This window comes from Rhinichthys klamathensis, unplaced genomic scaffold (assembly GCF_029890125.1).
Source record: "Rhinichthys klamathensis goyatoka isolate OS25496 unplaced genomic scaffold, OSU_Roscu_1.1 h1tg000124l_1, whole genome shotgun sequence".
NCBI lineage: Eukaryota > Metazoa > Chordata > Actinopteri > Cypriniformes > Leuciscidae > Rhinichthys > Rhinichthys klamathensis.
The window spans coordinates 115,311-130,544 of record NW_026606661.1 but is presented as its reverse complement, the minus strand read 5'-3'; the positions used below and the strand labels follow the sequence as shown (position 1 = coordinate 130,544).

General features: G+C 41.0%; 1 protein-coding gene across 2 annotated transcripts in view; it reads right to left on the bottom strand.

Moving 5' to 3' along the window:
• Positions 1-2,631: 2,631 nt before the first annotated feature.
• Positions 2,632-15,234, bottom strand: part of kcnb1 (potassium voltage-gated channel, Shab-related subfamily, member 1) — a 52,248-nt gene continuing 39,645 nt past the window's right edge. For both annotated transcript variants that reach the window (XM_056256168.1, XM_056256169.1), the window contains exon 3: positions 2,632-5,314. In XM_056256168.1, the coding sequence (XP_056112143.1) occupies positions 3,386-5,314 (1,929 nt within the window). In that variant the 3' untranslated portion in view covers positions 2,632-3,385. The remainder of the gene's footprint in view (positions 5,315-15,234) is intronic.

Sequence of the window (15,234 nt, the reverse complement as noted above, 5' to 3'; positions counted from 1 at the left end):
CAGTAATTTCTTTTCATCATGAAATGCTTCCTAAATTTCATAATACTAGTTACCACTGTTATTGTACAATTTCATAAGAAAACAACAAAAATCAAATAAACGAAAGATGTTACTTATTTGTGCTTTCTGGTTTGAATGAAATACACAAATCATAAAAAACCCTCTCATAAATAAACTGAATTAAAAGTCAAAGTGCCTGTTATATAATGCATGTTGCTGTAAATCTAACTTAAACATAAAACATTTTATTTTCAAACAGCGTCCATGTTGATGCTGGAATCATAGGTCGTCACAGTTTGACACCTTTGTGAGCAAATTTGAATTCCACTTAATTTAAAGGATTTTATAAATGTACCATGATGAATTGCAACCTGCACTGTCGTGGGGGTGGGTATTCTAGACAAAACACCTTTAATGCCATCAAACCATCCAATAAGACACTGACATTGTACTCAAACTACTGATTGTCATCACTGTTTTTAGACTGGAGTCAAAAAATATCCCCCAAAATAATCACCCATATATAATTCGCTCTAATCTTTGTTAATGCTCTAAGCACACTGGACTGCAAGTGTTCCCCGTGGGACGTTACAGAATGACATCAGCAGAACAATAAAACAACATATGCTAATCTGAGACATCTCCGATTAAGCGGTTAACATGGACTATATGGTGGTGAATCTCACAAAACCTGTCAGGATTAAGTATTTATATATATATTATATATTTATAGAAAATTAAACGTCTTGATGTTTTGCTTTTGAATATATATATATATATATATATATTGGGGGGATTGAGGGAAAACGCATGATAATTTTTTAAAGAAAATACACAAACTATTTTCTTTAGATTTTTGGGTCAAATATTCCAGACATTTCTTTGTGAGATTTACCCATGGATTATTAAAAAACCAGGGTTGACATTGACCTCAGGGCACAGCCTAACACAGATACACAGCAAAGAGAGTTTTGAATGGCTTCAGTAAGGTCACATTTTAGTGATAATGTTCTCTCCGTATGAATCTACTGAATGAATAGGGTATTGAATGTGGATCACACACCCGGCAGATCATGGATATTATATAATATCCACATAAAAGACCACAAATGGAGCAAGGGACCTTAGCACTCAGAAAGCAGCTTCCTCTCCACACCATTACAGTAAGCAGTACACATCGTTGCATTCATAAATTATTCTGTATAGAGCAGAGAGGGAAGATCCCTCTAACTTGCAGTTTTTTCTCTCCTCCCATACACACCCTCCGCCCGCTCTCTTGCTGAAAATTGGTATTCCGTTCACACCTCACTTCAACTCAGCTAAAATCGTTGAGACAGGGAAGGAAGCATACACACTCACAAGTCTCGGTAGAGGCCGAGTTTCCCCCCATCATCTTTGCACTCCCCAGATAACACATTCTAAGAGACAAGTACATTCTGACAATGTGACTTTTAATAATGGTACGGATGCAATTGAGTGTGTTTTTTTAGTCTAATTTAGCCCTCTCTATCCCAGTTTTCAAATTCAATATGAGCGCTAGAAGGGAGGGCTTGTGGTCACCATGGAAACTGGATATAGTCGTCTTCAGGACATCGTCTACATACCTGTGAATACATGCTGGACTATGTGGTTACAAATTGGTGAGGATGGCTGCGATGGCGATACGAATCAAATCTTTCAAGGATATTAAGTTTGTGCAGTGTAAAGGGATTGTATCAAATTTGGAGATAAACATTGCCATGCATTATATACTTTATTACAGAGCTCGCTATCAAAAGATAAATGTTTGGGATTAAGTGGTGGTCATCTTGGTCACATTGTGTATGTTGAGCCTGAGGACACAAAAGGTCCCATAAAACCTTTTATTAAATCAAATATCTCCCTGGCAATGCAAAAGTGTGAGACCATCTCTCCCTCATTTCATATGATCATCTATAAAATACTTTCAAAATATATATTTATTCTTATATTCAGAAATGTTTGTGTTTGAACAGTATCCACTGCTATGAGATTGGTAAATCTAACTGAAATCTTGAATTGACCTGAAGTTTTTCAGTAGTTTCTTTGTCAGATTTAATCTAGCTTTCCATCGCTTACCAATATCTGTTAATAACAGGAAGAGGTATGTGTTGTCTATTCGTTCTCAATGTTGCTTCTGTTTGGGCTGCCAATGTGCATGTGCTACGTACGTATATGAAATCATAAATATGGGCTTTTGTAATAAAACCTTACACATGTAAGCACAAGTGTATCTTCGGTAACTTTCTTAAAAAGGTATAGTTAACTTACAAATGAAAATTCTGTCATCATTTACTCACCCTCATATTGTTCCAAACCTGTACGCATTTCTTTCATCTGTGGCCCCAATGGCTACCCAATGCCCCCCAAAAATATATTATTTTGTGTTACACAAAATAATTAAATCCTCACCAGAATGAAAATGTGGGAGACTAAACAATGACAGAATTTTCAGTTTTTGGTGAACTATCCCCCTTAAGCGTCGCCATACTAGAAAAAAAAGATGAAACACAAGTAGGTACATGAGGGGAGGTAAATTTAAACAGATTTTGGTCTCTTCCAATGAAACAATTGACAATTTTTTCATACTGATGAATATGACAAGAAATTTCTACAGATAATCTTCATGTCTATATAAAAATAAATAAATCAAGTAGAATCACACAGCATGTGAATATATTTTGAAGAGGGAGCTTGTGTGAAGGAATGTTGGTTGTTATATGCGTGCACATTATCATACCATCAGCCCTCCCTATATCAAATACGCTTGCACACAAAACACTCACACTGTATGCAGACCCATAACTGCAGTTAAGTAAGGCCAGTTAATTAGGGGATAGGGGAGGGGTGCACTAGTAAACAGGGTATAACATGTCTCTAATGCTAATTTTTAAGGTGGGCTGTGGACAGTGGCTAGCTGACGTGGGCAGTGATGGACTGTCCCCCTTGATTTACCATACACACCTGGGCTTAAATGTCTGGTAAGTTTTCAGCCTCAAGCTATTTAAGCTTTAGCATAAATCCTGTTCTTTTCACAAACAAGCCCGTAGGCCAGATCCGCTCTGCCTTTACCTTACCCCTGCGATGCGCCAATGCAGGCTTGTTTACAGAAGAGGAAAAAGGGCAAGAGGTGTAGGCAGTGGTGCATCTTCAAGATCCTGTCCCTTAATGATGTAACATGACCACGGTTTTCCAGTTAACTCTCCCGCATAAAGTCACCAGGGTAGGCCCCCTGGTCAGATGCCTGTACAATTAATCTCCATTGTACATTAGTCTCCGCTTTCTCTAAAGTCTTTTACTGAACTTGGCCTTTTTTCTCTTCACTTTTTCTTTCTTTCCGCGTAGTCCAACTCACCACCCTGAGGCCTCAGAGGCCCTTATCAAAAGCGTTGGAATGTCCCCTGTCCCCTTTGGGCCTCCGTGAGTTCTCTGAAACCACATGGTTCTCATGGCTAACACTTGGGCTACTTCCCAGTGGAAATATGCAGTTCTGACCTAACAGCCTTTGGGCAGCTTCCAAGTGGTTGGTGGCCCCCTGGTAACCACTAATTCGAGGCTTGGAGCTGAGGCCACCAAGCAGGTGCTCTGATGGGCCACCCTCACGCAAGTGCTCCTCGTCATCTGTGTCGGCATCGATGTACTTGCTGATGGATGCATCGTGGAAAGTGAAAACTGCAGGGGTGAGTGCCTTCCTCTCTGGTGTCTTAGGTGGAGTCCTGCTGCTGGCTGTTGTGTAGACTGACACCTCTGGGCTTAGGATGGAGAGGTCAGAAAGAATAGAGCTGTCAGACAGAGGACCACCAGATGGACTGGTCTCACCACAATTGCGATGATTCACCCTAACCGCATGCATTTTCTGAGAGTTTATAAGCAGAACTTGTTGCCGCGAACCATCGGTGTTGAGAGGCTTAGCACCAGAACAAGGTGGCGTGAGCATGGTATCATGCTCCAGTGTGGTCTGCAGGCTTGGATTAGCACTGACTCGACAAGTGAGGCCAGAACCAGGACTGTGGGAGAACCGAGAGCTCTCTGGGAGTGACAGACCCCCTGCCGGACTGTAGGGGAATCGTGGGTTCTCTTGGAAGTCTGTTGCACAGCTGATATAACTGTCAATGCTTGACAGACTTTTCATGTCTACCACCCCTTCACGACCCCCATTCAGTGGGTCACCTCCTTGACCTGGCAAGGCTCCCAGCTCAATTTCATCCCTTCTATGGCCTGCTCGAGATAAATTTTTGTCTTTGGTGTTCAGGTTGGGCTGTGACTGAGTCTTTGCCATCTGGTTGTACATCTCTTCTAGTTTCTGTGCATTAAGCCTCTGTGGACTAGAAGCTCCCGCCTTGCTCGGTGAACCTTGGTCTGGGTTGAACGAATGATTGGAACTGGTCTCTGAAGTTGCCCTCTTAGATGACCATTTCCATCGACTGGGTGAGAGATGGTTGTCCTGGTTTCTCTCACCCTTGTCCATGACCACCACATCCAGAAGCTCTGCACCACGGTTAAACGCCTCTCTAACATTCATGGACACTATGCTGCCATTGCGTTTGGCTCGCTCTAGAGCCTCACGTCTCTTGATGGCCTTCTCTTGCCGTTTCTGTTCCTTGTAGAATTCAGAAAAGTTGTTGACAATGATAGGAATGGGTAGGGCAATGACTAAAACTCCTGCTATGCAGCAAAGCCCACCAACAATCTTACCCAGAAGTGTCTTAGGGTAAATGTCTCCATATCCCACAGTGGTCATGGTGATAGTGGCCCACCAGAAGGAGGCAGGGATGCTCTTGAACTTGGTGTCATCCTCGTCCTTCTCCGCAAAGAAAACCAGACTGGAAAATATCATGATCCCCATTGCTAAGAAGAGGATAAGTAGGCCCAGCTCATTGTAACTCCGACGCAGTGTAAAACCCAGTGATTGCAGCCCGGTGGAATGACGTGCCAATTTGAGTATGCGCAAAATCCGCATGATTCTAAAGATTTGCACCACCCGCCGTACGTTCTGGAATTGCAGCACACTCTTATTGGACTCTGTCAGGAATATGGTTACATAATATGGTAGGATGGCCAGCAAGTCGATGACATTGAGAGGACCTTTAAAGAATTTCCATTTGTTTGGTGAGGAAAGGAAGCGAAGAAGATATTCCATGGTGAACCAAGCGATGCACACAGCCTCCACATGGGCCAGCTGGGGATTATCAGTTGTCTGACCAAACTCGTCTGTGTCTTGAAGCTCTGGAAGGGTGTTAAGAGACAAAGCGATAGTTGAGAGCACAATGAATAGGATAGAAATGATGGCCAAGATCTGAAAGACAAAAAAGCAAACAAAAATACACTATTAAAAACAAGAAAAACCTTTATAGTAAAGAAATACTGAGATTTGTGTCTCAATACCTAAAAAAAACATTGTATATACTAGTGTAGTGATGGACTGGCAGATTATTTATACTTTGTGAATTTTTCATGTTCTAACCATAAGAGAAATCCAACACTGGTGCTTAAATAAAGAAATGCACAGTGGCAATGGATGTAACAATTCCACTGAGTTTCTCCTGTAATTTTTTTTATTTTATAGTTGACAGGATTAATTAAAGTGTGAGAGACAGACAAATAATGACTTTGAAAAAGTGACAAGTAAGGTCTAGGTAAATCATAGTAACTGACAATACATTTTTCTTTGTGACTATGAGCGGGTTGTTATACCACTGTTGTGATTTATAGAAAACTTTGTTGAAGCATGCTTTACACCAGAAAACCTGGTTAGACAGCCCTGTGCTAAACAAGTTGTTGACTACATTGTCAGTCAAATCATCTACATAAAATACAAGTCTTTTCACTCACTTCTGAGCAGTCGAACAGCTACACTGAATGCCAGGATATTGCATAATACTGGCTTTACCTGTGTAGCTTTTTGATTAAAATCCTACTAAAACTAAACTCCTAGTGATTAAATCACTCAGTTCATTAATAAACAGAACTAGCAACTAAAACAACTAAATTGGGTGAAGTATTTAATTTTCTAGCGATTGAAATAACAAAGAGGACTTTGAAAACATAAGATCAGATCTGCCCTGCTGTCTAAACACAAAAAAGTTCCCTGTGAAAGTTTCCAGAAAGAAAAAAAACTGTTAAGCTAGAAAATTAGAAAAAGATCTGTAAAGTTTTAAACCTCCCACAGAACAACATAATGTCTATTATAACAAAATGGCAAACACGTGGTACAATCCTACACCACTAAGCCAACTAAGAGGCTTTCGTACCAAATAATTGAAAGGCAGAGAAATTATCAAGACCCCAACAGTGGCCAAGGTCTTTGGCTGAGGCGCTGTTTACACGACACCGTTTTCAACTAAAAACGTAAAACTTTTTTATTCATTTTGGCCATTCGTTTACATTACGAAAACGCAAAGTTTTGAAAACGGGTTTCAAAGTGCAATTTTTTTTAAATGGTCTCTCTGTAAACAACAAAAACATGAATCTCTGAAGACGATGACGTCATGCACATGCGTATTACGTGTTCAGTCTATAGTGTTTCATCGCCATTTAATGGCCTGGCAGCCGAATACAGTGTTTTTAGTCGTTTTCGCTGATCCGTGTGAAGAGATCCATGTGAAGAGATCGTTTTGACAATGGTGTCGTCTGTGCGCGGAAAAACTTAAAACTCCATTTTAAGCAAATCGTTGTCGTGTAAACGTACCCTGAGATAAGAGAAACTTGGAAAAAGAAACTCAAAAATCGCTTCATAAACTCTTCGGGGGACTGGAAAGGAGGAGACCACTTCAGGAAAAAGCCTGGAACAACTCTGAATGCTATAAGCTAAAAACATGATGGTGGAAACATCATTTTGGATTCCTAAATTGTGAGTCGGTTTTGGGTGCATAATTCTAATGAGACACAGCCTATTTTTAAAGAGAAAAATTGTCACAGCCACTCTATTTATGAATCTCTAACTTCATTCTCTATTCCCTATTAGCCTGCTAATCTCTCTTTGTCCGTATTATTCACCTTCACATGAATAGTATGGAAATATTTGGTGACTCATTGCATTTGTAGGTGTTTCTCTGTGTGTATTAATGTGTCTAAGAGGAGATGATACCCTCCAGTCACGTGAGTCATGAGGGTAAGTTAGAAGCGCTAATAAGATTAAAAACATCCCATAACCTATAAACAGCAAAGATTAGCCTTTTATTTATAAGCTTGCCAAAGCTTCAGCGGCATTATTTCCACACCGGTATCAGCAACCACAATCTCTACTAAGTCATACTGGAGCTCCCACCCTGCTTCTTTTTTATCCTCAGTCTAATAAAAGGCGTTAATGTTAGCTGGATGTTTGTAATGTCAATGATATTCTATTGCTGCATTCCATTCTAAGGTATAAAGTTTTCCATTGGTCCTAAGTGGTTAGCAGTGGTGTTCTGGTCTTTAAAACACCTCTGTAAAAGACAAAGAATTATAATAGAACAACATGAGAATTCTCTTAAGAGATATGACAGATGAGATGTCTTTAATAGGCCCGTTTCAGTTTTTCTCCAAGAAAAATTTTGCTTCAATTCAAACATTTCTCATCAAATGTTTCCACGGCCAAATGGAGACCAAATTAATACCTAAAAGAAACATAACGGTCAACTCCATTACATCTGAGCTATGAAAGAGCAACCTCTGAGCAACAACAATTTACTACAGCTTTGAATGATTCTGAACCCTAAAGGTAAGAAAGAATCCTTTTGTAGGTCATTTTCTTGGCTTTTTACGTCAAACATGTGTGTGCACATGTGCGTTACAAAGTATTCTTAATGTTAAAAAGTGAAAAGGGCAACTAAAAAAAGACAGTCCACTTCAGTGACAATGAATGTTAAACGGGAAGTACATTTTAAATTGCTTCAGCACATATTCTCAGTGCACAATCAATTGAGCCATTGACCAAGTGATAATCTGTTAATAATGTCTGTACACACTCAAGCTGAGGAAGGTATAACAGGGTCAACTCCCTGTGTAGAGACAGCTAAGGATGCACAGGGAGAAATCCCAGCCTTTCTGCATCATCTCAGGTGAGTGGCTCATTATCACATCCAGTGAGGAGTTTCTACAATCATGTACAAATGATGTTCTCCTGAGACACACAACAAACACTCATATGCATACAAACACACACACTAGCGTGTGAAGGCTCCAAAAGCTGCACAGCAGGACATCCCATAAAGAGCAATTCAATCGCATGCAATCCCACAGGAAAGAAAAATCACAAATGAGAATCTTCTTTAACACACACACAGATATATATATATATATATATATATATATATATATATATATATATGACATACACTACCGTTCAAAAGTTTGGGGTCGGTACGATTTTAAATACTTTTAAAAGAATTCTCTTCTGCTAACCATGGCTGCGCTTATTTGATTAAAAATACAACAACAATCAGTTATAGTATTAAATATTATTCCAGTGTAAATCAGCTGTTTTCTGTGTGAATATATAGTAAAGTGTAATTTATTCCTGTGATCAAAGCTGAATTTTCAGCATCACCAGTGTCAGTGTCTTCAGTGTCAAATGATCCTTCACAAATCAGTATAATATGAGGATTTGATGCTCAAGAAACATTTATTATTATTATCAATGTTGAAACAGTTGTTGGTCTGTCAGTTGTACAGTTTTTTTTTTTTTTTTTTTTAGGATTCTTTGATGAATAGGAAGTTCAAAAGACTTTTGTGACATTATAAATGTCTTTACTGTCACTTTCGATCAAATTAATTATTCCTTGATAAATAAAAGTATTGATTTCTTTCCTCCAAAAAATAAAAATAAAATTCTCACTGACCCCAAACTTTTGAACGGTAGTGTATGACATAGTTTATTATGTTTTTTAAAAACATTTATTTATGTTTCTTTTTGTTACAGTTCGGTAATTTCATGATCAGGTTGTTACCTGCAGTGACATCACTCTTTTTTGCATGCCAACAGCTTGCCTGAAGCCTAGAAAATCACAGAAACGGTTGCGGATCTTGAATTAGTCACAATTTTCAACAACGTCTCTACGGTGCAGGGAAACTATACATTATGCGTCAGAGAGCGAGCGTGGTTTAAAAGCTACAGTAAATGCATAAAAGCAATACTCAATACTTTACCATACTCAAGGAATATGTGAACATAAAAAAATCGTGAAATTATTTTTCACTGTTTGTCTGCCAAATCAACATGAAGGAAGCCATGTTGTTGTTTTTACATGAGGTGTAACTCAAAGAACAAGTATTTAACTAAATAAAAAAAAATGAAAGAGGAATTAAAATATTTTTCTTTTTCCTTAAATGGATTTAATGTACAAAATGTACATAAAAAAATATATATTAATAATATTGTGATATTTATTATTAAATAGAGCCAATAAATTAAAGCGTATGATGAAAACGGTTTAAATGTCACCCTCCCCCACATACCCCCCCCCCCCCCCCCCAAAAACTGTATAAAACCAACATGAACACAAAGAGGAAATTGCTATGACCTTGCCACTTGTTTTTTTTTTAAGAGATAAAAAAGAGGTCAATATAATCCTGCATAACCCACACGTTCAGCAGATGTTTCTGTGACTCTTCAGTGAAAACTCCTCCTTTGACCTTGACCACTGACATTCAACCACTGCTGCAGAATTGTCATGGCAACCTTCTTCAAGCTCGGTAGGAGGCAGTCACATGAAGAGGTTTGTTTGAAAAGTGTAGAAATCTCTGTCCCTCTTATCATCAGCATCAACACCATGCTAGACTGGTTGCTACTTACAAACATACTGAAGGTGTTAATGGGGGAAATTACAGTTGCCAGTCCTGTACTAATCTATTCTGTAATTTTATCATGGGGATGATTCAGAGGTCATGCTGATGGACAGAGGCCAATGGGTATATTTGGCCAGGATGCCAGGGTTCAACCCCTACTCTTTTTTCGAAGGACATCCTGGTATTTTACCACACAGAATCAGGACCTCGGTTTAACGTCTCATCCGAAAGACTGTGCTTGTTACAGTACAGTGTCCCCATTACTATACTGGGGCATTAGGACCCACGCAGACCACATGATGAGCACCCCCTACACCTCTACCAGCAGCAACCTGGTTCCCTCGTTTCATCACGGTTGGGGATACACACGAGCTGTGCGTTGTTTGCATGGGAGGAGCATGCCCAGTCATCCCTTGAGAGGGCTGAGTGCAACCATAGTGAGAAGCTATCTTTGAGAACGCTTCACTCCCGCCGGGCGCTCTTCGAGGAGGGTGCTTCGGCACGCGTTTCCCACTGTTCGGATGCAACTTAGATCGTGGGGTTCGCAAATGGATCTGGCAGAGGGGTTTGAGACGGGCCCAGCCCTTTCTCTGCCCTCACATGGCAGGTCTAGTGCCTTATCTCAGAGGGAAGCACGCACTCCCGGTTTCTTCACCCCTGGATGAGGTACCGGTACTGCAGCTATCCAGCTCTGAGGAGCTGGATGTTGTTAGTATCGAAACAGGAGATATGGAGGACTCGCCACCTCATACTCCTGCATATGAGGAGCGTATGGAGGTTGTGACTTGTGCTGTCGCTAAGCTTAACATTGACTGATCAGCCGAGAAACAAAAAATACATCAAAAGAGTAAACTAGATGAAAGATTTCTACCATCTAGGCAGGGCCGTCGCCAGAACATATAGAATGGGGGGGCATTTCATTTTCATGGGGGGGGGGGGGGGGGGGGGCACTTTTTATGATCTACAAAACAGACAGTCACAAAAACAATAACATCCCCTATTTAGTCTAATATAACTGAAATAGACCAAATTCTATATTTAAACAACACCAAAACACAAAATATTAAGTTTCTGATCATAGGCGGAGGGTGAACCAACACCATGAGGATATGCGCTTCCCCTTTAAAAACATTTACTAGGCTATATGCAGGATTTGACATGGCAGAAAGCTCGCAAAGAGCGCCTATTTTATTATCTTTAAAAAGCGGTTATACAACTTCATCGCGATCTCACAAAGTTCCTAGGCTATCAAAGCTGATACACAATAATGCCTTATTTGCATAGCCTAACTGCTTATTATAACGAGAGGATTTGCACGCGCGTAGAACTAATCCACTCACCACTCAAAACACCGGAGTTTAGCCAATATTCTTTTATTACGGAGAAAACTGATCCTAGACCAGCATTAATGGACAGCCTTTCCCTCTAAAAGCAATCAGAAGTATATGGAAGCTTGTTTTCGCCACGGAATAAAAAAAATTAAAACATTATTGCGACTTTTTATCTCACAATTCTCACATGGATTTCTCTCAATTCAGAGTTTTTCTCAAAATTCTGACTTTATAACACGCAAATGTGACTGTATATCACTCAACTCTGACTTTATAACTTGCCATTTTGATTTTATATCACGCAATTCTGAGAAAAATTACCTTTTTTTTTACGTGGAAACAGTAGGCTGTTTTTAGCAGGCAAATGAATCAGAAAATTCAACAAGCCCGCTTGGCCAGGGGAAGGTAAGCCTTGCGCAGAGCCTTACACGCTCCGACTAATTTTCATATTTCTGAAGACAATGTGTTATTTAAAGTTACAGAGATTAGTGCACCTGTGTGCTAAATGCTGCTGACGACATTTCGTTATGGAATACGTGGATACGTTTTTTTGCTCTCAATAGTAAGTTTGCTCAATGACCATATGATTAGGGGGGCACGTTGTGTCATCTGGGGGGGCACGGCCCCCTAATGCCCCCCCTTGGCGACGGGCCTACATCTAGGTCACAACCTCCTCGTCAGGGAATGCCTTTTTTCCCAACCTCCACATTGAGGTGTCGAGGTCGTGGAAGAAACCTGTTTTCTATCGTGTTTTCAGCCCCCAGACATCTAATTATTCTAATATTTTGGGGCTGAAACACCATGGCTATGTGGCGATGCCCAGGGCTAAAAAGACACTTACGAGCTTTTGCAAAAGGAGGCTATAGAACGGGTTTCTCCTCCCAGCAGGGAGTCAGGGTTTTACAGCCATTACTTCATTGTTCCAAAAAAGGATGGAGGGTTGCGTCCTATTCTAGATCTGCGCCAAATAAATCGCACAGTTCAGAAGCTCAAGTTTAATAAGCTTACACTCAAACAGATCGTGTCACAAATCAGGTACGAGGACTGGTTTGCCACGATAGATCTCAAGGATGCATACTTCCACGTATCCATCCATCCACAACACAGGAAGTTCCTGAGGTTCGCTTTCGACGTTGAAGTGTACCAATATCGAGTTCTTCCTTTCGGCCTAGGTTTATCACCCCGCACTTTCACAAAATGCGTGAATACAGCTCTGGCTCCTCTGAGACTATTGAATTACATTGACGACGACTGGTTGATTCTACCTCAATCCGAGCACATGACGGTTCGACATCGAGATGTCATTCTTGCTCACATGAGAAAGTTGGGGTTGAGGCTCAACGCCAAGAAGAGTGTGCTTCTTCCAGCTCAGAGAACCACTTTTCTAGGCGTGGTTTGGGATTCGACAACGATGCAAGCACGTCTGTCTCCTGCTCGTATTGCGTTGATTCTCTCAGCCGTAAATGGGGTAAAACTAGGCCAGGAACTCACTACCAAACAGTTCCAAAGACTGTTGGGTCTCATGGCAGCTGCGTCCAACATGATACCTTTTGGCCTGCTGTACATGAGGCCCCTGCAGAGGTGGCTCAAAACCAGGGGTTCTCCCCGAGGAGAAACCCGCTCCACATGATCAAGGTCACGCGGGGATGCCTACATGCCTTAGCTATGTGGAGAAAACCTTGGTTTCTTTCCCAAGGCCCGGTGCTGGGGACTCTTTGTCGTCTCGTAACGCTAACAACAGATGCATCCCCCACGGGTTGGGGGCGATCATGAGTGGCAGCTCGGCTCAGGGTCTGTGGCAAGGCCATCTTCTTTCCTGGCACATAAATCAGCTGGAATTGATGACTGTGTTTCGAGCACTCACACACCTCCTCCCAGACCTGAGGGGCCATCATGTGCTTGTCTGCATGGACAACACATCGGTGGTCTCCTACATAAACCATCAGGGGGTTCTGCGGTCGCGTCATCTATACAAACTGGCTCACCAAATCCTCCAGTTAGCCCAAGGGAAGCTGCTTTCTCTAAGAGCAGTTTATATCCCATGGGCATCAAAACCACAGAGCAGACATCCTGTCGAGGCAGGGGCTCCTGTGGGAGAAGTCTGGTCAAGCGGAAGTACCTGTTTGCAACTCAAGAGACAACACACTGTCCGATGTGGTTCTCCCTCACTCATCCAGCTCCTCTCGGACTGGATGCCATGGTACAGACGTGGCCAAGGCAGTTGAGGCTATTTCACTTGCTTATGAGTTTACTTACAATATATCATGTTGACGTCAATGGTTATTTTTTATTGTAAATGGCAATCATCACTATCTAAATGAACCCCTAACCCTAAGTACTTGCACATAACTCACCCTGCACCATTTCTGCTATGGACATGAATTATAGCACAAATAATACAAGTTGAGGAGAAGTGTGATGTGATATGACTTTTACAGCCCATCAGACTTCTTAACAGATGACAAATCAGGTAAAAATATTTGGATCTTCATTGAAGAATGGACTCGAGCCAAATCTAGAGACAAGAGTCATATTGACTTGGGCTAGAAAGCAACCATTCAGAAACATAGCAATGATTTTGCAACCGCCCAAAATGACCTAGTAACATGGCCAGGAGTTTTGCTTCTAGATAGTTACATTCCTTCATTTACATAATTTACTTGAATGTGAGCAATCATATAAAAAGTTGCAACAATGTGAGAAGCCAGACAGACCCAGACTTGAGGGTTGATATAAGGGGAGAGGGAGAGATGAGCTTCTGATAGTGTTGCTGAACACGCCTTCACGTCCCTCTGAAAGTGACACTGTCGCCATGGTTACCAGAAGAGACCATGTCTTCCACATTTTCCACCAAACGATGGCATGACAAAGCACTCAAACACACAAACATATTCTCCTGAATATCAATGTGAAATGAGATAAAATCCTTAATGAATCGTCCAGTTTTTAGTACTGCCCTTGAAGAAATGTCCTCGTCTTTATCTTCTATTTCTCTCTCGAAACAGCTCTGACCTGATGGTGGAAGACAAGGTTCGGCTGTATCTGTAAAGCCCTTGAGATACGGAGGCAACAGCTGTGTCCTTGTGCGTGCACACACACAGACACAGAGCTAGATGACCTGAGGGACTGGTCCTTGGCAGAGCCCTATTTTTTTCATTCATTATTCATTTGTCTGCAATGAGAGGGAAAATCCAGTCACATAGTCTATATATAAACCTGCCCAGCCCCTCATGTAGTTATTAATAGCTCCAGTCGGGCAGCTTTGGGATCCTACAGGAGTGCTCTCTTAGAAAACACACACACACACACACACACACACACTTCATATAGTGGAAATTTTTCATGCTCCAATTTTTATGTTGTATTTCATTGTAGACCATCAGATAGAATTTATAAATAACTAGATTTCAACATTTTCTGATAGCTGATACCACAAGTCTCTATGATGTTCAGATCACTACATAGGCTATGACTCAAGTTCCTCCTTCAATGTGCGGCTATAGGATATATTCACGTTTTAATGTGCACAGGTTCAAATTGTAAGTCTGATTGCTTTGAAAAGTAATAGCACAGCCCTCCTCAACAAAGCTGCATTATTTGAGGAATCATTCGTCTTTAACAGAACTGGTACAGGATGATTTACACACTGAAATGCAATATTAATGAAAATTCTGTCATTACTTACAAAACACAAAAGAAGATATTTTGAAGAATGTTGGTTACCAAACAGTTTTGGTTCCCATAGACTTCCATTCTATTTTTTTTAGCATATAATGGAAGTCAATGGGAAATGGAAGCTTTAGCGTTAAGTTCTGCCGGGAAGACTCAATTGCTACGTCACTTATTACCTTCTCATCTATCCAATCGTGTCTAATACTTGCGGTATAAAAAACCAGTACTTACACATGTCTGAGTTCGCAGATGCTGACGCTTTCATTCCCCTCCATCCTCCCCACCACCACCAGGATGGTCCCTTCCTATACCTCACAGGGGGTCGGCTGCGCCCCTGCCCTCGTCTTCAGGCAGGAAATGCAGAGTCCGGACCCTCGGATTGCGAGCTATGGACGGGGCCTACGCCAAAGAACTTTATTGCTTGCTGGGCTATCAATAAATGTATTTA